Source organism: Arachis duranensis, chromosome 9 (genome assembly GCF_000817695.3).
Source record: "Arachis duranensis cultivar V14167 chromosome 9, aradu.V14167.gnm2.J7QH, whole genome shotgun sequence".
NCBI lineage: Eukaryota > Viridiplantae > Streptophyta > Magnoliopsida > Fabales > Fabaceae > Arachis > Arachis duranensis.
The window spans coordinates 5870663-5894549 of NC_029780.3; the positions used below are offsets into that span (position 1 = coordinate 5870663).

Sequence of the window (23887 nt, forward strand, 5' to 3'; positions counted from 1 at the left end):
TAATTATAAAACTTATTTTAGTAAAATAATGATAAAAACTTATTTTTTAAAAATAAAATAATAAAATAATAACTATAAATATAATTAAAGAATTATTTTAATGTTATTTTTTTAAAATTATTCTTTATAATTATAAAAATAATTATAAAAATTATTTTAATAAAAATAATCATAAAAAATATAAGAAAGATAGAATTATTTTAGTCATAGATTTATGAATATATACTCATTTTGGTCCTCAAAGAATTTTAAACTGGACACTTTAGTCCTTAACTAAAATTAATTACTCGATTGGTCCCTAACAATTAATTTCGTCAGTCACTTAGGTCTTTTACTCCGTTAACTCTAACGGAGGATAAAATAGTCTCTAACAATTCTAACAGGGGACAAAATGGTCCCTGACAACTCTAATAAGGGACAAAATTATCCCTGACCCCTTTATTCGAAAACGACACTGTTCTTCCCCAATTTTTATCATATCTCGCATAACCCTAACATTCATACTCTCCTTCTTCACCTTCACAGTCTTCTTTTCCATCTTTTCCTTCCTCCTCTTTAGCTCCAGGATTAAGCTATGGTGTAATTGTCACACGTATTACACCTACCTCAACATGTCATGAACCACACACTTCTTAAATCTTTGTGACTGGTACATCCACTTCCTCCGCACTTCACCCACCAAAAGCATCCACTTCCACGTCTTCGATAACATTACCTTCAACCCCGTCACGTCCACGGCATCCTCAAGACCAAGTTCCACAACTACTCCAAGGGCACGCCTTTCTCCACTCTCCGGGCAAGCAATATAGATTGTTGGACATTAGGATATCATGAGAAGATTCTCCTTTAACATTATATGCAAATTTTCATTTGAAATAGACACCGAGTGTTTCATTCCTTCTTTTCTAGAGTCCAAGTTAGCAGACAGTTTCGACCTCGCATCCAAGCTATCAGTACAATGAGCAATGTCACCGTTGCCGCTCATATGGAAAATGAAGCGATTACTGAATATTGTTCGGAAAAGAAGTTGAAGGAAGCGATCGGAGTGGTGGACAATGTGGTCATGGAGATGATAGGGCAGAGGAAGAAGGAGATGACAACGACGACGACAGGTCTTAACAAATCAGACTTGTTGTGTAGATTCATGGGATCCATCGAAGAGACGAAGACGATAACTAGTTGGGAGACATAGGCATTAGTTTTTTGAGTATGAATTGGTTGAGAACAAGTTGAGGATTTTTTCTTGTGAACATTAAATTTATAGAGTGTGTATTGTGTTGTTTGAAGTTACAGTGTTAGACTACTAGTATTATGTGAGATATGATGGAAATTGGAAGAGAACAGTATCGTTTCTGAACAAAAGAGATCAGGGATCATTTTGTCTTCTGTTAGAGTTGTCAGGGACTATTTTGTCCTCCGTTAGAGTTAACAGAGTAAAGGACCTAAGTAACTGACAGAATTAATTGTTAGGGACCAATCAAGTAATTAATTTTAGTTAAAGACTAAAGTGTCCAGTCTAAAATTCTTTGAGGACCAAAATGGATATATAGTCTAGATTTATCATACCATGTGTTAATATTTTATTTGTAAGTCAAATTTATGTCATTCTTAGAGACCAAAACTAATGCTACGAGAACTCCCCATATTATTATTGATTTTTAAAACTTAAGAAGGTTAGGGCCCTTTACCTGTGGTGATTGCAAGTGAAGCCAGAGAGATCCGAAGCTTCAGTGAGTGCCGTCCTCCATTGCTGCACATGTTTACGGTTGGAGGATCTCTCATGCTCATCAAAGGCTCTGCGGTAACTTCCACTCTGCTTGCGAACATGTGTGGGCTCTATTTTATAGAACACTGGAATCACAATAACTTGTTCATTTTTTTTCTTGCACTCCATGATCTCAACCAGCTCTCTCAAGCACCAGCTAGAGGAAGCATAGTTTTCGGAGAAGATAACAACAAACAACTTTGAGTCTCTGATGGCTTCAACAAGTTCGTTCCAGACGACACCTCCTTTCGGGATTCTATAATCTATGAACGTCTGGATCTGATTTCTGAGGAAAGCAGCATGAAGATGGCTGGTAAAACCGTTACGCGTGTCCTCGCCTCTGAAGCTGATAAAAACATCATATCGAGCAGTGAGAGGTGAGGAAGAAGAAGAAGAAGCAAGGGAAAGTGCCATATGTTCAGCACAGTTAATCGGGATTTACGTATGTAGTGAGTTAATTAGAGAAAGAAATGGTCCTCTATTCAGGTATATATAATTATACTTGAAACACTCGTCATCATCAAGTAGTTACCCAGTGGCTTCCCTCTCTTGGTCTAAGCTCTTCATCAAGTCTTGCCTGTAAAGCTCTTTATAATAAATTAAAAAGTTTATACAAAAATATTTTTAAAAATATTTAAAAGAAGAGCTAATATATACTTATCAAAATTTTAAAATTTAATATAATTTTATATATTAATAAATATTTAAATTCAATCTTTATCAAGGTCGATACCGGGTGAGACTCAATCCGTGGAGTTAGGCCTTTTGTCTGGACCTGGGCCTTTACTATTGGGCCAGGGTATGAACAAATATATAACCGAACATTGATGATACCTATTGTTACATAAAATAAAAAAGTAAAGAAAGTAGAAAGTATATATGGTAATTAACCATCAAGTGCAACATAAAATTAAGGAGATCATTTCGATAAAGACACTAAAAATGTCTTTTCTTTTAAGACGTTTATATGTGTCATAATATTATTGGATATTTTTATTAAATTAATTAATAATTTATTTTTTAATAAATTAGAATAAAATCAATTTATTATAACAATAATAATAAATTTAATTGTTTGCATTATAATTATTAAACCCGACGTTCTTAATAATCTGACGCATGATTTTGTCCGTTCAACAATTAGCAATTACCACTAATTTTGCATTTAGTCCATGGAAAGTGTTAGGTAAATAATGATCATCTTAATGAATAATATGAATAATCACTAATTAAATAAAAATACATTACATTCTAATTTAATGTTACTAATTAAATTTAAAATTAATTTATTATTTTAACCATATTAATTCATATTATTCACACATTATTCAAAAATGTTGGTTACCTATACTTTTCTTTAGTCCATTTATTATAGTTAATCCAAAACTAACGCGGTTGTCACTGTCACTAATACAACTTCCGACGAATCAACAAATTGTATTGCATGGATAATTAGCAAATTAATTGGTCAATAGTTACAAAGTCGGACTAATACGCGTTTTCTAATTCCATTATTTATTCTTACTTTTCCAACTGCTACTTTCCAAGCAACTTCAAAATAGATTTTAATGTAGAAACTACATACACTTTTGAATATGGATCTTTCTCTTAGACAGTATTGGATTTGACTATTGCAATGCCTATTAATCTTAACAATACAAACTATGAACTTAGTTGAAGGAAAGAGAAGATGTTCTGAGGGCTGAGACTAGAGAGAACTCGGAATCTTGTGTTGCAAGAAAGACAGAGAACAAAAGATAATTGTGTACAAAGTGAAAATAAAGTTGTGATTGTATTACTTACTTGCTATAATTATCATTTATCAACACAAACCAATCAAAAGTAATACATCTTAAAAAAATCCATTAAAATTTAAAAAATGATATTGAACAAAAATCAACCATGCCAAATAGATATAAAAAGCAGCCGACATATCCTCAAAGTATAAAATTACATATTTTGTGTTCATGAAAAAATGAATTATTTTGTTAATAATATACAAGTTTAATTATTTTAATAACTAATTATTTTGTTAAAAAAATTATATAAAGAAACATGTATAAATTAGAAACATGTATAAATTAAAGTTAAAACTCATATAGTTAATTTAATGTGAAGTTGATAATTAAAAGTTATTAAATAATAATTTAATTAAATCTATCAAATAATTTAATAATTTTCAATTATCAACTTCACATAAAATTAAGGGCAATTTACTTAAATAAATAGTTTGAGAGATTTGTTTACCTAAATGTGCAAAACTGTATCTTGATACGTGTATGTGCAAAACTCGATTTATATGTAATCCGTGGCAACCCACCACGGTTTCTAAACATGCATAAACCGTGGAGAGTCACCACGGATTATGAGCAAATTTTGGTGAGTGTAAACCGTGGTAGGTCACCACGGTTTACGTAGGAAAAATGGGAAGCATAAACCGTGGAGAGTCACCACGGTTTATGAGCAAACTTTGCTGAAAGTAAAACCCCTGTGGGTTACCACGGTTTATGTAGAATAATGGGCAGAAAATCTGGTAGGTTTCCACGGTTTACTATGTCGGGAAGTCTATATATATGTGGGTGATTCAAGCTTCATAAGAGATCATTGTCACAATGGCTAGTGAGGAAGAGAGTTTTCTTACCCTGGTGCATTGCTCTGGGAAAATAAAAAAAAGCAAAAGCCAAGGTGTGAAGTTCACCGACAGAGAACCACTAAGTATTTTTATCAGTTCGTCGATGAGTTTGTCAGATTTGAAGAACAGTATCTTGGAGAAGCTTGGCGTGTTGGGTTGCAAGTGGGTGAAGAAACTATTCTACAAGATTCCCATGGCGGTTGTCTCGACCGGTGTTCAGTATGAAACCTTTGCGGTTAAGGCTGATGAAGATATTAGGGTTCTGTTCTACTGTGTAAGGAGTTTTCCGGAGATCAGAATCCATGAGTTGTTCACGAAGTTGGAGGTTGGTGTCGATAGTTCTGGGACATCCGCTCCAGTACCTTGCCCAGCTTCCGTGGGTGGTGCATCAAGTTCGATGCCTGCGGTAAGACCGTATCTTCCGCCGGTTCAATCACCTTCTTTTGCGGCTGATTTAGACCGAACGGAAGTTGTTGGTTCTGTACCTTTGGAGAATGCAGCAGTGATTGAGCCTCCCAACGTTGTGGGCACCGGTGGTGGGCTCGTACCTTATATCGAAGACTTTGGTGGTCCTGATCAAGTAGAGAATGCAATGCGTGACGATGAGTCTGACCAGGAGCCTATTCATATAGATGGTGACAGCGACGATGACATAGGTGGCGATCCACATGCGCAGCATCGGCCTTCAAGTTCTGGTTCTCATCAGTACTCTCCACACTTCTCCACACTAAACTTGGAAGCTCTTGGTCAACAGAATGACAGTGGTAACAGAGTGGGGAGATCTTCTTCAGAATTTGAGATTGGGCAGTCATTCCAGAGTAAAGATGAAGCTGTGCTGAGTGTAAAGGACTATAGCATCCGGCGAGGTGTTGAGTACAGAGTCATCGAATCGGATCATTTGAAGTATCATGAAAAATGCAAGGAATTCGGCAAGGGTTGTACTTGGTTGATTCGTGTAGCGCTTCGTGCACGAAAGGGGACTTGGGAGGTTAGGAGGTACAACGGGCCACACACGTGCCTCGCAACTTCTATTTCAAGTGATCACGGTCAGCTGGATTATCACGTTATATGTGCGAGGATTCTTTCTATGGTTAGGGTGGATGCTGCGGTTACGGTAAAGGTACTTCAACAAGCGACAGAAGCTAATTACGGTTTCAGGCCTAGTTATAGGAAGGTTTGGATGGCTAAGCAGAAGGCAGTGGCACAAATATATGGAGATTGGGAAGAGTCTTACGCGGAGTTGCCACGTTGGATGCTAGGGATCCAGGCGACAATGCCGGGAACAATCACGGAGCTGAAGACGTCTCCTGTTCAGATTGGTGGTGGGGTTGATGAGTCCGCGGTGTACTTTCACCGGCTTTTCTGGACATTTCCAACGTGTATCGAGGCATTCCGGCATTGCAAGCCCCTCGTCAGTATTGATGGTACCCACTTGTATGGGAAGTATGGAGGGACGCTGCTGCTGGCGATAGCTCAAGACGGGAACTCCAACATCCTGCCGATAGCATTTGCCCTTGTGGAGGGCGAAAATGCAGAGTCGTGGTCATTCTTCTTGTCCAATCTCCGAGAGCATGTGACTCCTCAGGAGGGTATCCTTGTTATCTCAGACAGACATAATGGGATCAAGGCAGCGCTTGAGACACCTGAGACTGGATGGCTGCCTCCTCGTGCTTTCCGGGCCTACTGTATAAGGCACGTAGCTGCGAATTTCGCCCTAACGTTCAAAGGTAAGGACTCAAGGCGGTTGCTGGTCAATGCTGCCTACGCCAAGACTGAGGCAGAGTTTTACTACTGGTTCGACATCATGCGTACTGAGAATCCAGCAATGTGTGACTGGGCCAACCGTATGGAGTATGACAAATGGACCCAACATGAGGATGCTGGTCGACGGTTCGGGCACATGACTACAAACATCAGTGAATGTGTCAACTCCGTGCTAAAGGGAACTCGCAACCTGCCGGTTACATCGTTGGTTAAGTCAACATACGGAAGGCTTGCTCAGCTATTTGTGGTACGGGGACAGACAGCAGAGGCACAACTCGGATCTGGCCATGAATTCTGTCAGGCTTTGGTCAAGGCTATTGATCGGAACCTAAGAGATTCTAGGTGCTTCACTGTGACATTATACGACAGGCATCAGTCCGAGTACACCGTCGCTGAGACAACACCAACGGGGACATTCTCGCTTGGTAGCTATAGAGTTTCCCTTAAAGATCACCGATGCGACTGTGGCCATTTCCAGGCGCTGCATTATCCTTATTGCCACGCCATTGCGTGTTGCGCCTACTCCCGGCTTAACTGGGCGTCATATGTTCACGAAGTGTATCGCATGAGTGAGGTGTTCAACGTTTACAAGCATGGGTTTCTCCCACCTATCCCTGAAGGACTATGGCCTCCATATGCTGGGCCAACCATCATTCCTGACCCTAATATGCGGCGTGCAAAGGAAGGTCGTCCGAAGGCAACTAGGATCCGTGGAAGCATGGATCAGTCTCAAGAGAGTCAGCCGAAGCGTTGTGGGCTATGCTGTCAGCCTGGGCATACGCGAAGGAACTGTCACCAACGAAGACAAAGTGGTGGAGGGGATGCGTAGATCTCATGTCGAGTAACCCCCCTTGTATGCTGTATCAGTTGTTTCATGGTCTAGATAATGTTAGTAATGTATCGTTGGTTAAGTATGTGACTGTGAGCATGTTTCATCAAAACAAAAATTTCAGATGAATAAACTCCTGTTATTTTACGTGTTTCATTATTCCATTTTAGACTTCTTTCATACTGTGCATTATAATATAAACCATACAGGAACACATCAAATAATCTGAAGCCGGTTAAACTACTCGGTCAAAAGATAAATAATATTTAACATAAGTCTGAAAGCCATAAATACTAACTAGCATGCCTAATACATAAACTAACAACCATGCTCAATACATAAACTAACTAGCATGATCAATAAACGTAAACTAACAAAGTCCCTACCGGACAGGAACATATAACATAACTAATCAGAATTCTCAATGGTGTCACTGTCATCATCGTCGAACTGGCTAAGCAAGTGACCTCCGGTGCCACACAAAGGAGGACGCCTCACCCGCCTAGGTCTGTGATCTGCCGCTGGTGCTGTGGGGTGTGCGGGAACCGCGTTGAAAGCAGAGGCAGGTGTCCCTCCTAACGCAAACCATGGGTCTGACGGCGATACTGCCGGCTCGTTGAGGTCAACTGCTAACTGAGGCTGAACATCGTGACTCTGTGGCTGCTGGGCACTAAACTGGGCATGCTCCTCAGGCATCTGTGGCCTATAATGGGTATCATCATCATCCCTAAGCATGTCAGCTATGTCTCTGTAGAACTCGGACTCAGTAACAGGATCAGCAATCTCTATCCCCACAGCCGCGGTAGTAAACTCAGCAAAACCATATGGGCTCACGTTCCCGAACAGCTGAGAGCTAGAACCCACGTCGAACGTCGGCTGACCCATACCTGATGCTGATCCAACTACATCCTCAGCGGGCACGTGACAAGTGCCGTCCCCCTGCTCGAAAGGTCCTCCATCAGGCGCACCTCGACGGTCAGGCCGCGCAGGTGGCCGTCTGCCTCTACGTCGAGGAACACGGTAGTCCACTGCATCCGCAGCCTCAGCTCCAGGAACGTCCTGCTCCAAACGGTCGGCAAACTCCCTCCACTCGCGATCGGTGGTCCGGGTCCCTATACGGCAACGCCGAACGACTCGTCTGTTATCTGGTCTGTCATAAACGTGCACTCTAGGAGGTGCCTGGGACGACCCTCTGTGACGCGCCTCCTCAGTCAACACAACCGGCCTCGGATCCTGAAATGCTACATCTGGGGATAGGAACCTGTGCGCCACACGGCACCACCAATCTAGGTAATCTGCTGATGGACCAGGGTCGAGGACTCGATCGACCCATATGGCTGACTGATGCCTATTCTCCCAAAGCTGGTGCCACTCCTGATAATATGTAGGAAACCACCGGTCCCCACCCCTACCATCCTTCGCATGTAGCCAATCTATGTTCAGAGCTACATCTGGGAGATGCTGAACACCGCCGAACTGGGGTAGAACCCTATCCACCTGGTGCCACTCGATCGCAGCAAAATATATCAGGCTAGTCACGGCCGTCCATAGCCGTCGGTGCTCGTCAGCTAGTATCTCCAGATGAATAACAGCAACAACATCAGCAGAAGAATAAGGCTCCCACACAAACTGCATAGAAACAGTAAGAGTTTGATGAGGCAGTGACATGTAAGAAAAACTAGTACAACTATCACAAACAAATAAATCACTCACATCGTGGATACGCAGTCGATCCAGTGCAAGGCGTGCGGAAACTAATCTCTGTGCCCCTGCATCGTTCCTCGGCACAAACTCGGCCCACCTACAATTTAAATTGAAATGATGTCAAAACAAACCATAACACATGCAGTTTTTACAATTTATGAACGGAAATTTTAAAACTATACCTGGAAGCAAGAGGAAACCGGAACCGGTCAAAACCAGTGGGCCTCAGACTGGGAAACCTCCAGAAAATCCAAGACTGTAGTAGCTGTAGCGGCCCAGCCAAGTTAACGACGTTCCTGTTTGTACCACGACAAAGACACCTATACAACCAGGCTAGTGCAGCGGAGCCCCAGCTATATCTGCCCAAGTCGTCCAATGATGCCAGATAAGGCAACCAGCGAAGGTGTACCCTGTTTGCATTCTTGTCCGCAAACAGCTGAGACGACAACAACATCAGGATATAAGCACGTGCGTATACACGCACGGTCTCATCAGTAGCATCTGCAGGGAGAACCCGGAACCTCTCGTGAAACCATGTGTAGCACACTGTCATCTGCTTGACTTTACTCTGTGGAGGTAACTCCCCGAACAACTCCCGAAACCACACCCATGCTGGTCTACCGTGTTCCATCAGATTCTCAAACTCAGTCAAGCACCCACTAACGGGTGCACCATCAATCGGCAAACCCAGCTGATACGCAACATCCTGTAAAGTATTGGTGCACTCACCAAACGGCATATGGAATGTGTAGGTCTCCGGACGCCACCGCTCAATAAATGCGCTAAGGAGAGCCTCATCAACCCAGAACCACTGACTGTTTAGCCTAGCAAGATGATACAAGCCCGCAGTCTCCAGATACGGTATAATCCGGTCATGTAAGGGCATATTCTGCTGCTGCCTAACGGCGGTAATAACCCTACTAGGCTGCAAAACGTGGGTAACAAAATCCCTTAACATACCACCATTACAAACAACACCAAACATAATTTTCGTATAATTTATTAGACTCGTCACATTAAATTCATTGCTTCTCTTAATGTCTAGTAAATAGTGAAGCTAACAATACTATGCACTCATTACAACAAATTAACAATATGAATACAGATAAAAATATCTTTGACTAAAATATTAATATTTATAACAAAAAATTATACAGAAATACTATTAACCACACTAACAAGATAAATAAACATAACAAAATATGCATTATTAACAATACCGATAATAATATTAACATTTACGTAGACAACATTAATAAACGCCTCACATTCTTATTGACAATAACCATAATAATATCAATATTTATGTAAATAATATTAACCAGAATCACAATAAAAATAAACATGATAAAATATTTTTACTAACAATATTGCTAATAATATCAATTGCTATATTAGAATTAATTTTAATAACAATAATAATAACAACAATAGTAACTAACCTCTTCCTCGAGATATCCTGCCACGTGAGCGATGCCATTAAGTCGGTACAAGCGATCCTCATCCTCCATTGGCTCTACCACCCACTCCTCCTTCACACCTCCAAACTTTTCCCAACTACTCTCAACAAACAACCTCCTTTTTTTCCTGATCTCTCAAATGAATCCGTCCCTGCCTTCAGCGGATTATTTATATATATACAAACACATAAACCGCGGTGGGTTACCGGGTTTTACGTTCAGCAAAATTTGTTTATAAACCGTGGTGACTCTCCACGGTTTATGCTTCCTATTTTTCCTACGTAAACCATGGTGACCTACCACGGTTTACACTCACCAAAATTTGTTCATAATCCGTGGTGACTCTCCACGGTTTATGCATGTTTAGAAACCGTGGTGGGTTGCCACGGATTACATATAAATCGAGTTTTGCACATACACGTATCAATATACAGTTTTGCACATTTGGGTAAAGAAATCTCCATTTCTATTTATTTAAGTAAATTGTCCTAAAATTAATTGGATATGAGTTTTCACTTATAAATTAAATGTAAGCAAATTAAATATGTGATGAGTATAACTGATTTAGCAGCTCTTTTGTATTTATAAAATAATTTTTTAACTTACTTTCACATAATAATAAGTATATATAGCAAGCGAACACAATTTTTCTTGCATCTAACCGTTGGTTTAGATTTCACCAACATGGTAAAAAGAGAAAAGGATAGACCGACAGAGAGACCATTGAATCATTCATTTACATGCCTTGAAATTATTTATTTATTCTACAAGTACAAAGAAAAATGGACATACTCTACAGTAGCGTTAAGCCTTCCCTCTATAAATCCGAAGAACACAAAAATCAAAGAAACATATATAAGAAAGCAACAACCACAATATTCATTAATTCCATACGATGTATGAACGTCTTTCGACTTTAAGTTACCATCCAACGACATTGCCATCAGGATTCCGGAGCAATATGATATCCATGTAATTCATAAACCAGCCACAGTTTCCTCCTTCTCCCATGATACCTTACCCATCCCCTACCTTACACATTGTACCCCAGTTTGATCTCCGCATTACATGAGTCTCCATCAAGTTGAATGTGCAAAAGTTGTTCAAGTTTTTCCCTGTTCATTTTGTTGTTTAAAGAGGAAAATTATTATTATTATTATTTATTAACAAATCTGGCTAGACCATGCATAAATTAATCTTAATTATTGCTTAATAATCAATTGTAATAAACAGTTTATTAATTGAAAGATTACCTCAAGTTTTCTATTGATTCAACTTCAAGGGTTGAGGAAGCTTCCAAAACGTTCTGCTTAAATTTCTTTGCTGGAGGAACTAGTTCTATCCCTTGATCATCGAATTTCAAGCCATTTTCTTTATTTGGAGATGCAATGGCTTCTGACTCAAAAACTTCCCTACTTCTCTTGAATCTACAGCCTCTTGATTCCTTCTCCATATTTGTGTATATCCAACGGATGCCACATGTTTTTATAGCCACTTCCTCCTTGTTTGGTAGGCAAGCAAAGAACGTAACTGCCAGATTCGCATTCTTGTCATCATCAATGACATTTCTTCCTCCTATTATTTCCATTATCTGCTTACAGCATTGTGAATCATACCACAGTAACACATGATCTGACAACACATTCATCTCAAGTCCAGGCCTAAAGTCACAGTGCCATTCTATTGATGACGAACTTGCTATATGGGTCCTTTGACCCCAACTTGTTTCCAAGTAACATTCAAATCCAAACCTAATTTCAAATACTTCACCCATGTTACATGGTTGTATTGGAGGAACAACCAAGTAAAATATGAAACCAAAGAAATTGGAACTTAGTGGCAGTTGAATGCTAATGGAATTTTGTGAAGAGCAATGATGGAACAAGTCATCAAGTTTCCTGCCTCTAACTGGCAAGAAATAACAAACCTTGCCAACATTAGGATTATGCTCACTGATATGACCGTTATGAGTTATAGCTCGGCAAACCTATTCGTAACCGATGTATTAACATCACCGATTTAATGGTATTAAACGACTTTGGTCGGTTACGGCAGAACAATCAATTTATGAGAAAACGGTCGATTATCATCTCCGAATTATAAAAGGGAACAGTCCGAGTTGAAAAGGTAGATCATTGTTCCAAACTAAAAAACTCTTTCGATAATTCTCATTAACTGACTTGAGCGTCGGAGTGCTTTTTGCAGGTGCTCCCCCTCTCGTTTCATTTGGTGATCAAGGTGCATTGTGATCCACTCCCTAGGTCGGGACACTCCTTCTTCGGAACGAAGTATAGCTCGGCCGACCAACCCTTAAAGACGAAGAATAGCTCGGTCATAACCAGGCAGGAACATTTGGCGCCCACCGTGGGGCCGAGCTTATAACACTTTCCTTGACAGGTCCCGAATACCCTATCGTCTGTGAATGGCTGATGCACCTCCCCCTACTCCGTCCGAACTACTTCGGATGGTAACCGAGCTTCAGCAGGCGAATCAGCGCATGGCAGAGGCAAATCAACGTATGGCTGAAGAAAATCAAAGAATGCAGCAGCAAATTCAGCAAATAGCCAACGCTCGACTCGAGCACAATGACAACCGTCATGGAGGAAACGCCAATGACGAGAATCAATCTCAGCCGACACATGTTTCGGAGACTCCACAGGATGATAACGGAAGGGATCCTCAAAACAATGAAGCCTCACTAAAAGACGAGGAAGAGGAGCCTGATAACTCGGCAGGACCTTTCACAGCTGATATCATGAATTTTCAATTACCCCGGCAATTTACGCTGCCGACGACTTTAAATCCATATGATGGTTTAGGCGATCCAAAACAGCACATCAAAAAGTTCCGATCTATCATGATCGTCAATGGTGCATCCGATCCTATTCTATGTCGTTGTTTTCCCTCTTTTTTGGATGGTCCTGCACTTGACTGGTTTTGCTCTTTGCCTGCAGATTCAATTTCACGTTTCCAGGAGTTAGCAAAGCAATTTGAAGATCATTTCGCAGCATCAGCAATATATCTGCATGATTCCGACTACCTAACGACGGTAAAGCAAGGTCCTCAGGAAAGTCTGAAAGACTACATCACCCGTTTTACAAAGATAGCCATGCGCATACCCGAGCTTTATCCAGAAGTTCATCTTCACGCCATCAAAAGCGGCCTTCGACCAGGAAAGTTTCAAGAAGCCATTGCAGTGGCCAAGCCGAAGACTTTGGCCGAGTTTCGCGAAAAAGCAAAAGGGCAAATAGACATTGAAGAGCTTCGTCAAGCTCGCAAAGCGGAAAAGTCGGTAGCTATTAAGGAAGATGATAAGCCTCGGGACAATAAGAAGACTTTCAGACCAACCCCTCGCTATGAAACCTACACTCAGTTTAACACAAAAAGAGATGATATTATTAAGGAAATCCTGAATTCCAAGCTGATCAAACCCCCTCGCAAAGCTGGCAGTTATCCCGAGCCGAAGAATGTAGACAAATCCAAATACTGCACATTCCATCAGAAGTATGGTCACACAACCGACGAGTGCGTGATCGCCAAAGACCTTTTAGAACGTTTGGAAAGACAAGGACATCTTGATAAGTATATCTCAGGCCACATGCAAAAAAGATCGGCTTCCATTTCAGACCCACCTCCTGGAGGTCCATCATCATCGTCAAAGGATAAAGAAAAGGCGCCGGCCCAGCCTAGGGGTATAATTAATTGCATCTCGGGCGGCTACGCCGGAGGTGGACAAACAAGTTCGGCAAGAAAACGAACATACAGGGCCATGCTAGCACTGGGAGATACCACCAACAATCCCCAGTCAGTGTTGGAGATTCCAGAGATGACATTTTGCCCAACTGACTTTAATTGCAAGGATACCAACCTTGATGACCCTGTCGTCATCTCCCTTCAGTTGGGTGACTTAATAGTTCGGAAAGTGCTGCTAGATCCAGGCAGCAGTGCTGACGTGCTTTTCTTTACAACATTTGAAAAAATGAAATTAAGTACTAATATTTTGCAGCCATCCGCAGGTGACTTGGTCGGATTTTCCGGAGAACGCGTTCCGGTGATGGGTTCAGTGTGGTTACAAACCACACTCGGTGAGCAGCCTTTATCTAAAACACATGACATCCAATATCTTGTTGTAGACTGTTTCAGTCCCTATAATCTCATCTTAGGAAGACCTTTTTTAAATAGATTTACTGCAATTGTATCAACTGTTCATCTCTGTGTCAAGTTTCCTGTGCAGGACAACCTTATAGCCACAATTCATGGTGACTTGCAAGAAGCTCGGCATTGTTACAATACAAGCCTAAAACCCATCAAAAGAGGCTGCGAACGACGTATAAACTCCATCACTTCCGAACAACCAACATTAGCCGAGCTTGATCCTAGAGCCGACTTTCAAGATCGTCCTTTACCAAATGAAGAGCTAACAAAGATTATGCTAACCGATGACCCAACGAAATACACTTTCATAGGAACCTCGGTAAAAGACAAAGAGCGGGAGAAGCTCATCCATTTTTTGCAGAAGAACGCCGATCTTTTTGCTTGGACATCTGGAGACATGCCAGGCATTGATCCATCCATTATTACTCACAAATTGGCAATAAACCCAGCAGCTCGACCAATCTCCCAGAAAAAAAGAAATCTCGGGGCCGAGAAAAGAATGGCATCCATGGTTGAAGCCAAGAAGCTCATCGATGCAAATTTCATCCGGGAAATCAGGTTTACAACTTGGCTGGCCAACGTCGTCATGGTAAAGAAAAATAACGGTAAATGGCGCATGTGCGTCGACTTTACTAATTTAAATAAAGCATGTCCTAAAGATGCTTACCCCCTGCCTTCTATCGATACTTTAGTATACAACTCTTGTGGTTACGGCACCTTGAGTTTCATGGATGCATACTCTGGTTACAACCAGATCCTTATGCACCCATCAGACCAAGAAAAAACGGCCTTTATTACTGAATATGGTAATTACTGTTACAATGTCATGCCTTTTGGTTTAAAGAATGCAGGTGCAACATATCAAAGACTGATGAATAGGGTCTTCGAGAAACAGATAGGTCGAAATATTGAGGTGTATGTCGATGACATGGTCGCCAAAACAAAGGTCGGCCATTCCCATATTGATGACCTTGAAGAAATATTCGGCCAAATCCGAGCTTATAATATGAGGCTCAACCCGGAAAAATGTGCTTTTGGTGTGATCGGAGGGAAATTCCTCGGTTTCATGCTTACTAGCCGAGGAATTGAAGCCAATCCTGAAAAATGTCAGGTGATCCTTGATATGAATAGTCCAACAAACATTAAAGAGGTTCAACGACTAACAGGGAGGCTGGCGGCTCTCTCCAGATTTCTATCATGCTTGGCGACCAAGTCCTTCAACTTTTTTCGATGTTTACGAAAAAACACAAAGTTCCAATGGGATGAAAACTGTGAAATGGCATTTCAAAGTTTAAAACAATTTCTTTCTAAACCACCTGTTTTGCAAAAACCTGACATTGGTAAACCATTGTATTTATATTTGTCGGTTACTGATATAGCGGTTAGCCCTGTTCTTGTTGCAGAAAAAGAAAAAACACAGCAACCAGTTTATTTTGTAAGCAAATCATTGCAGAATGCTGAGCTTCGCTATCCGAGGTTAGAAAAGCTCGCCTATGCACTTGTTTTTTCTGCAAGACGACTCCGCCCCTACTTTCAGAGTCATACAATTTACGTCAGAACTTCTCAACCCCTGCGCCAAATACTCGCCAAACCCGAGCTTGCCGGGAGATTGATTAGATGGTCCATCGAACTGTCCGAATTTGATATTCAATATCAACCTAGAGGATCTGTCAAATCACAATACCTGGCCGACTTTGTGGTCGAGCTCACAGGAACAAACACAGACATAGAGGATGCAGGTTGGATATTATTTGTTGATGGGGCCTCTAACCCCCACGGATCTGGGGCAGGAATACTCTTGGAAAATGCCGAGGGCGTCGCTATTGAACACTCTCTGCGATTTTCATTCAAGGCCAGCAACAATCAAGCCGAGTATGAAGCCCTACTCGCGGGGCTCAGGTTAGCAATAGAGCTACATATTGTTAATTTAAAAGTTTATTGTGATTCTCTATTAGTTGTTCAACAAGTAAATCAAAGTTTCCAAACAAAAGATCCAGTTTTATCAAAATACGTAATCCTTGTCAAAAATCTCATGGATCGTTTCTCAAAAATTGAAATTTATCATATAGCACGAGATCAAAATCATAGGGCAGACATATTATCAAAGCTTGCTTCCACTCAATCACACACTGCCTCATTACTACAATCCACCCTCCACGAGCCGAGCATAGACATCCCTAGCATTTCTCATATAGAACAGGAAGTCGGTTGGCAAAAACCATACATTCAATATCTTAAAAGTGGAGAAGTCCCACAAGAAATACAAGATGTAAAAAAGTTCAAACGACAGGCATCACTCTTTACATTATTAAATAACCTGTTGTATAGGCGGGGCTACTCCCGACCATTATTGAAATGCTTAGACAGGACAGAGGCCGACCTAGCCTTAGCCGAGGTCCATGAAGGCATTTGTGGAATACACTCAGGAGCCAGAAGTCTAGCACAAAAGATTCTTCGTGCTGGTTTTTATTGGCCGACCATATGGGAGGACAGTCGGAAAAAGGTCCGAACTTGCGACCGCTGCCAAAAACATGCCCCGAACATAAACATCCCCGCCGAAGATTTACATCAATCAACGGTAAGCTGGCCCTTTAATCATTGGGGAATAGATATACTGGGACCTTTTCCCACAGCCCCAAGACAGGTAAAATATTTGGTTGTGGCAATTGATTACTTTTCTAAATGGATTGAGGCTCAACCTCTAGCTAGAATTACATCCGTTCAAATGATTTCTTTTGTCTGGCAAAAGATAATTTGCAGATTTGGTATGCCTCGTCACATTGTAACCGACAATGGTCGGCAGTTTACTGACCATAATTTTAAGAACTTTTTACAGAACTTAAAGATTAAACAACATTTCTCTTCGGTGGAGCATCCTCAATCTAACGGCTTAGCTGAGGCTGCAAACAAGGTCGTCCTGCAAGCTTTAAGGAAGAAACTGGACGACGCCAAAGGATTATGGGCTGAGCTTGTTCCAGAAATTTTATGGGGTTATAATACCTCACCACACTCAACGACTAAAGAAACACCATTTCGTCTGGTTTACGGATCAGAAGCAATGATACCAATTGAAGTATCACAAAGCTCATTCCGAACACAAGCAGAAGATCATGAGCATGCTCGGCGAGCCGAGCTTGATTTGGTGGAAGAGGTACGGACCATAGCAGCCGTTCATCACAAAGCTTTACAGCAACGATTAGGCAAACGCCACAGTAAAAGGGTGAAACCAAGATCCTTTAACGTCGGAGACCTGGTATTAAGGAAAACTGAGGAAGCGCGGAAACCGCCCACTCATGGCAAACTCGCAGCCGCATGGGAAGGCCCATACCGAATTCATCAGGTGCTCGGCAAAGGAGCATATCGACTAGAGCAATTAGATGGTACAGTATTACCTAGCACTTGGAATGTTAATTCCTTGAAACAATATTATAGTTAACACTTAGAAATGCTGGCACTCTTTTTCCTAAAGTTAGGTTTTGCTCAAGGAGGTTTTAACGAGGCTAGCGACCTTAGTTCAATTTGTAAAGGTCATACATACAAATGAAAGTTATTTTTAGTCAATATATTCTATACTAACATAAAGCTTACTGCTTACCACAATAAACAATTCCTGTTTAAACTCAAAACCACGCCAATAATAGGTGTGCAAACCGAACTGATGATTCCATATCAGTAATCAGACCCTAAACAGAGGGATACAGATAAGGCAAATATATCCTAAACTTATCAGAAATGCATCAGTTACAAAACAAATTTTAACAGATCTTAAAAGGGGACCCATACTGCCCCACTCAAAATAAAAACAGAAGTTGTTCATACAGCCAAAAAGTTGATCTTAAACTTTGAAATGCCATTTCACAGATCTAATGGTATTAAAAAAAGCATCAAACGCGCAGTCACACATCATCAATCCGCCAAGTTATCACCCTTTTCTTCTGGAACTTCTTCATCATCGACCAAATTCCCATCCCGAACAATCTTGCTCGGGTCCATAGCCGCAAAATCTCCATCAGGGCAAAGAAACTTTGCTTGGATAAGGGCACGTTCGAAACCCTCGGCAAAAGCATCAAGGATCTCAGCTTCACGGTTAGTTTTCATCTGTGCCAACTTTAACTCCATTTCAACAAACTGCTCTCCCATATTGGCAATTTCGTTTTCTTTCTTTTTCAGTAACTCTGCAGTCTTCTCACACTTTTCCTTTTCAAGCTTTAATTCTTCTCTGGCATCAGAAGCTTCTTTTTCCATTTTTGTCAAAGCAGCTTTTTTAGATTCCAACTGCTCTTTCAATTCGGCACTTACCACAGAACTCTGCAACATTTTTCTATGTCTTTTTTCCTGACTTCGACCTATGCTAGCCAAACGAAAGCCCATAACCTGCGACTTTCAAATATCAACCTTGATAGTAATTATGATGAACGGCTAACCTGCATGAACTGATCTACACCCACATCCCCAACCTCCTCAATACGAGAAATGTCCGAGACAGATTGAACGACCTCATCAGCAACTACATTGAAGGGATATTTTTTGTCCCAAACGGACGACCCGTCACCCTCCTCTTCAAAAAAATGCAATTTCTCTTGCTTGACCATAAAATTCTCCAACTCACTAAGCTGAAGCATGTTGTCCCCTTCCTCTACCTTCCTCTTCTTGAAAACAATGCCCCTTTTTCTTTGGCATCGGCTGATTAACTTCGGCCTCGCCATCCACTTTGTCTAGGTTCGATGAAGATCCTTCAAAGTTCTTCATCTTAAACCGCGCCCTTAGGGTTGAAGCCGAAACTCCAGGAAACTTCCCAGCTGGAAGGTTATAGGATAAAAAGTCAGATAAGTATCACTTTGGAAAACCAAACAACATACAACAGTTCTATCTCACCAAAATAATTTAATACAGAGGCCCTATCTTCCTCCCATGGAAGCAAGTCTGATACAGATATTAGGCCACCTTGACTAACCATTTCCATCAGAAAGCTTAGTATACATTCATTCCGAGGAGTTATAAACTCAGGACCCAGTATATGATTGGGCTGACAGCACCAGTAAAGGGGAAATTTTTCCCCAAGATTTTCATCCAGATAAAACGGAAATTCCTCTTCTGCAGATTTTACCTTAATAAACATTTCCTTAAAGTCTTTGAAAGAGGATTTATAAAGTTTAAAAACAGAAAATCCGGGGGTACTGTTCAGGTTAACCCAAACGCCTTTCCAAACACCCTTAGCTTGAAAAAGTGAGAAAAACAATTCCAATTCAGGAACAATCCCCAGAAATTCCATCAGAATTTGAAAACATTTCAAAAACGCCCACCCATTAGGGTGAACTTGGGACGGTGCACAATTCATTTGCTTTAAAACAGCACATTCGAACTGAGTAAACGGCAACCTAACAGATAATTCTTCAAGAACGCAGCTATACATAAAAAAATCTTCCAAATCCTTTTTCCTATGAAATACACGATCCATACGACTGCATGGCATTAGTTTGATATGAAAACCAGGCCTCACTATCCTTGACAGATTAACACTCTCCACACTTTCCTTGTCAACAAAAAGGGAAGCTCTTATCTTCACATCAGCATCAACCCACCCGTACGACCCATCATCCTCAACCTTAAATAAAGCTTTCGCCTTCTTCTCACCCATTGTTCTTTCTCTCACAAATCAGAAAATGGAAAAGCAAAAGAGGAAAAAGAATGCCGTAACTAACCTCTTGTGCTCATCCTAAAAACTTTTCGAACAGCAACAGTTAAAACGCCAAGCCTTTGTTTCGCAAAGATGTAGCTTGAATAAATGTTTGATTAATAAAGCCCTTTCAAGTCCCAGATTGAAGTGACAGCCATCCGTTTAGAAGCCCACTTCGAACGGTTCAAAGTCTACTTAGGAAGTTGAACCCACTTTGGGAAACGGTACATTCATTAATATCTGTCATCAAACTATTCCTTCTTATTTTACTTTATCAAAACTTACATTTCCCTTAAACAACAAAAACAAAACCAAGCAGAGTATTATTTCAAGTAATGAGTCAAGTTGACCTGGGGGCCCCTCATACCGAACTATAACTCGGTCTAAATGAAAGCTCAACCTACCTCATTCAAAGCTCAGGTTAAGCTTGGGGGCTGTGATATGACCGTTATGAGTTATAGCTCGGCAAACCTATTCGTAACCGATGTATTAACATCACCGATTTAATGGTATTAAACGACTTTGGTCGGTTACGGCAGAACAATCAATTTATGAGAAAACGGTCGATTATCATCTCCGAATTATAAAAGGGAACAGTCCGAGTTGAAAAGGTAGATCATTGTTCCAAACTAAAAAACTCTTTCGATAATTCTCATTAACTGACTTGAGCGTCGGAGTGCTTTTTGCAGGTGCTCCCCCTCTCGTTTCATTTGGTGATCAAGGTGCATTGTGATCCACTCCCTAGGTCGGGACACTCCTTCTTCGGAACGAAGTATAGCTCGGCCGACCAACCCTTAAAGACGAAGAATAGCTCGGCCATAACCAGGCAGGAACACTCACTGACATAACCATCACCATCATCAACAACAGTGCATCCTTCAATTCTGTTTTCTTCTAATCTTGGTGATAGTTGTTGTGCTTTAGCCCTAATTTCCATCCTAATAATGGCATCTTTCAAAATGGTAAAGTAGGACTCTTCATCCAACTTCACGCAGTTTAGGAACATAAAAGTAGTACCGTGCTGTCTCTGTAGTTGTTCTGTGGAACTTGACACTGTCCTCAAAGATTTGCAGTCCCAGGCCTTGAAGTCATGAACGGAAGGTGGAAGCGCTGGCAAAAGTTGTAACCTTTCACAATGACAGATCACAACAATCTTGAGCCGTGGAAGAGTTTTAATGCTTTCTGGAAAGGTCATGATATTAGTGTTATGCAGGATTATGAACAACAATGATGATAACAAAGAAATGCTATCTGGGAGTTCGGTTAAACTTTGGCATCCATCAAATTTCAGTTGTTTTAGATAACGGAAGATAGAGCTAGGTAGGATTGAACGTAAGGTGGCCACTGAGTCACATGCATGATTATTAGGGTCTGAAAGCATGATTTGATTGGTGTACTTTTTAGGAAGATCCATAAGGAGATCACTTATTGGAAATGAGAAGTTTGTAAGATCTTTAAGATGCACAATTGATGATGGTAGTTGTTTCAAGGAAGTTGACCTCAAATGGACATGAATATTGGACTGATTTGTTGAAATTGGGATTGAGAATTCTTCCAGATTTGGGCAATCGTAGGCAACCACTGCGCGAAGAAACGATGAAAAATTGTTGCTGGAAAGGCTCTTAAGTTTTTTGCATCCGTGCACAGCTAAATAGTCAAGTTTTGGAAGGGAGAAAATAGAAGGATGAACTTGAATCAAGCTTTCACATGCATTCAGCCATATTGAATTTAGATTTGGGGCACCTGAGAAATCTGGACATTCTATCATTTGTTTCGAGCCATTCAAATATATTTTCTCCAAACTTGGAAAATTCTGCAGTGACATACAATGAATTAAGCAAGTTAATATTCATTTCCTTTCTTAAACTTATATCCTTGTAAGGGATAAATTTAGAAGGGAAAAAAAAATTACCTGTGGCCCATCCCAAAGATTTTCAACATCACTGTATGGCATGGAGAGTTCAACAAGCTTGCTAGGCCAAGAAGTGGTTGACAGAGATTTTAATGGACATCCATCCCATTGGATATATCTCAAGTTATTAGGCAACTCCAGATTTGTTGGAAGACTCAATATATAATCAACTCTCTTTTGTCCATAACCATTGTTGCTAGCAAAAGCCAGTAACCTTAGGTTTGGCATCTTTCTAAATGCATTGGAGCTTATACATATTTCTGTCTGCCGAGTCAAATCCAAGTATATAGTTTCAATAGTAGTGGATCCCTGAAAAATAAATATAATATAATTAAAACTAGAGTAAATTTTTATTATATAAACTATATTTTAAATAAAAAAAGATGTGTTTTGTTAAAGTGTTATTCTCTTACTTTATCATTTTTTAATATGTCGCAAACTTCATCTGGTTGCCACACTCTGCTCCGCTTTCCAGGGTTCTTGAGAGATTCTTCGCACACAATTTTGTGACCCATTTCCTGTATCAAGTCATGCATTTGTATGCTTTGATTTGTAGCTATTGATATAAGAGCCTTGTCTAAAAGGTTTCTTATTCCAATATCTGCGTAGAAACCACACTCGTTTAATATCATTTGCACTTTTTCTTTCTCTTGCCTTTTGAAAAAGCATGCAATATCTAGGAATATATCTTTCTCTGTATCATCCAATTCATTGAAACTCAACCTCAACACTTTCTGAATATCTGCATTAGGAATCCTCTTTAGTTTTATCAATGCATTGTCCCATTCCTTTTCAGTTTTGGAATGAAGAAATGACCCCAAAACTTTCAAAGCTAAAGGATTTCCTCTGGCATAAGCAAGTGCCCTTTTTGATAGCTCCCAGTATTCATTTTCAGGAGGATGGGTTCTATTGAAGGCATTCAAGCTAAAGAGTTTGATAGAGTTCCCATCATTCATTTCTGTGACTTCATGGATATGATCAACTGATCTACTCAGAAGAACATGCTTATCTCTGGTGGTAACAATAACTTTGCTACCAACTCCAAGATAATCTTGTCCCACTCCAAGCAAATTTTCTAGAAGCTCAGAAGTATTCACATCATCTAGTACAATGAAAACTTTCTTACGCCTCAATCTACGGAGTATAGCAGAAGACACAATCTTTGGAGTGGTAATATGAACATGTTCGTGCAGCAACTCAGAAAGAAGTCTATTGAAAATGTAGTTGAGGCCATGCCTTGAAGATTCTTCTCTTACATTGGCCAAGAAACAACTACCTTGGTACTTGGGAGAGAACTCTTGAAAAATGGCAGCCGCAATAGTGGTTTTTCCAATGCCGCCCATGCCCCAAATCCCAATGGTTTTAATATATACCCCTTGAGTGAGTCAGTACAGATTCAATGCATGCATAGTTTTGGTCATATATGAAAGGGCTTCTGAGTTCACTTGTATGTTTGTGGTCCAATTTCAGGACAATCATTTGGATTATGTCTTCAATAAGATCAGATTCAGTCCTAACATGTTTAAATGTAACCCAAAATTATTAAAATTTGGTTAGCACTTAACCATCAAAAGAAAAGTGAGTAATTTTATACTATTGAATGAAATCTCACACTATTAAAAACACTAGTAAGGAATAATTAATGGCTACAAATTACAAAACTTACTGTCTCCTAGCACTCCTCTTAAATGAATACAAATCCAAGACCGGGAGATAATTAAAAAAAGAAGTCATTTACGTAAAAATACTTAAAACACCTTTTTTTAAAGATATTGTTTAATCATTAAAATTTAACACATATAATCAATTAAATCATAGTATTTTTGTTAAAATTAAGCCGGACAAATCAATTTAACTAAAAAATCGATAAACCAAATTTTGAATCAGTCTAAATTAATATTTTTTATAAAAAATGACTACAATATTCCTATTTTATATATATATATTAAGAATTCTAAATCCTAACCCTTCTCTTCTTTTTAATTTTGA

The 23887-nt window shown here is 40.1% G+C and overlaps 4 protein-coding genes across 5 annotated transcripts in view; 1 reads left to right on the plus strand and 3 right to left on the minus strand.

The window, feature by feature from the left end:
- The window catches only part of LOC107464286 (disease resistance protein RPV1), a 44765-nt gene extending 42453 nt beyond the window's left edge, over positions 1-2312 (minus strand). For both annotated transcript variants that reach the window (XM_052254728.1, XM_052254729.1), the window contains exon 1: positions 1689-2312. In XM_052254728.1, the coding sequence (XP_052110688.1) occupies positions 1689-2179 (491 nt within the window). In that variant the 5' untranslated portion in view covers positions 2180-2312. The remainder of the gene's footprint in view (positions 1-1688) is intronic.
- Positions 2313-4500: 2188 nt separating this feature from the next.
- On the plus strand, positions 4501-6990 carry LOC107464282 (uncharacterized). The gene has a single exon (XM_016083209.1). It carries the CDS (start codon positions 4501-4503, stop codon positions 6988-6990), a length of 2490 nt encoding a protein of 829 aa, XP_015938695.1.
- Positions 6991-7398: 408 nt separating this feature from the next.
- Positions 7399-10205, minus strand: LOC107464283 (serine/threonine-protein phosphatase 7 long form homolog). The gene is made up of 3 exons (XM_016083210.1): positions 10137-10205; positions 8877-9619; positions 7399-8791 (listed from the first exon to the last, which is right to left on the minus strand). Exons 1-3 carry the CDS (start codon positions 10203-10205, stop codon positions 7399-7401), a joined length of 2205 nt encoding a protein of 734 aa, XP_015938696.1.
- Positions 10206-20692: 10487 nt separating this feature from the next.
- The window catches only part of LOC110275603 (disease resistance protein RPV1-like), a 4640-nt gene continuing 1445 nt past the window's right edge, over positions 20693-23887 (minus strand). The window contains 4 exon segments of the mRNA XM_052254155.1: positions 20693-21799; positions 21899-22207; positions 22312-23277; positions 23279-23411. Of these exon segments, the coding sequence (XP_052110115.1) occupies positions 20693-21799; positions 21899-22207; positions 22312-23277; positions 23279-23411 (2515 nt within the window).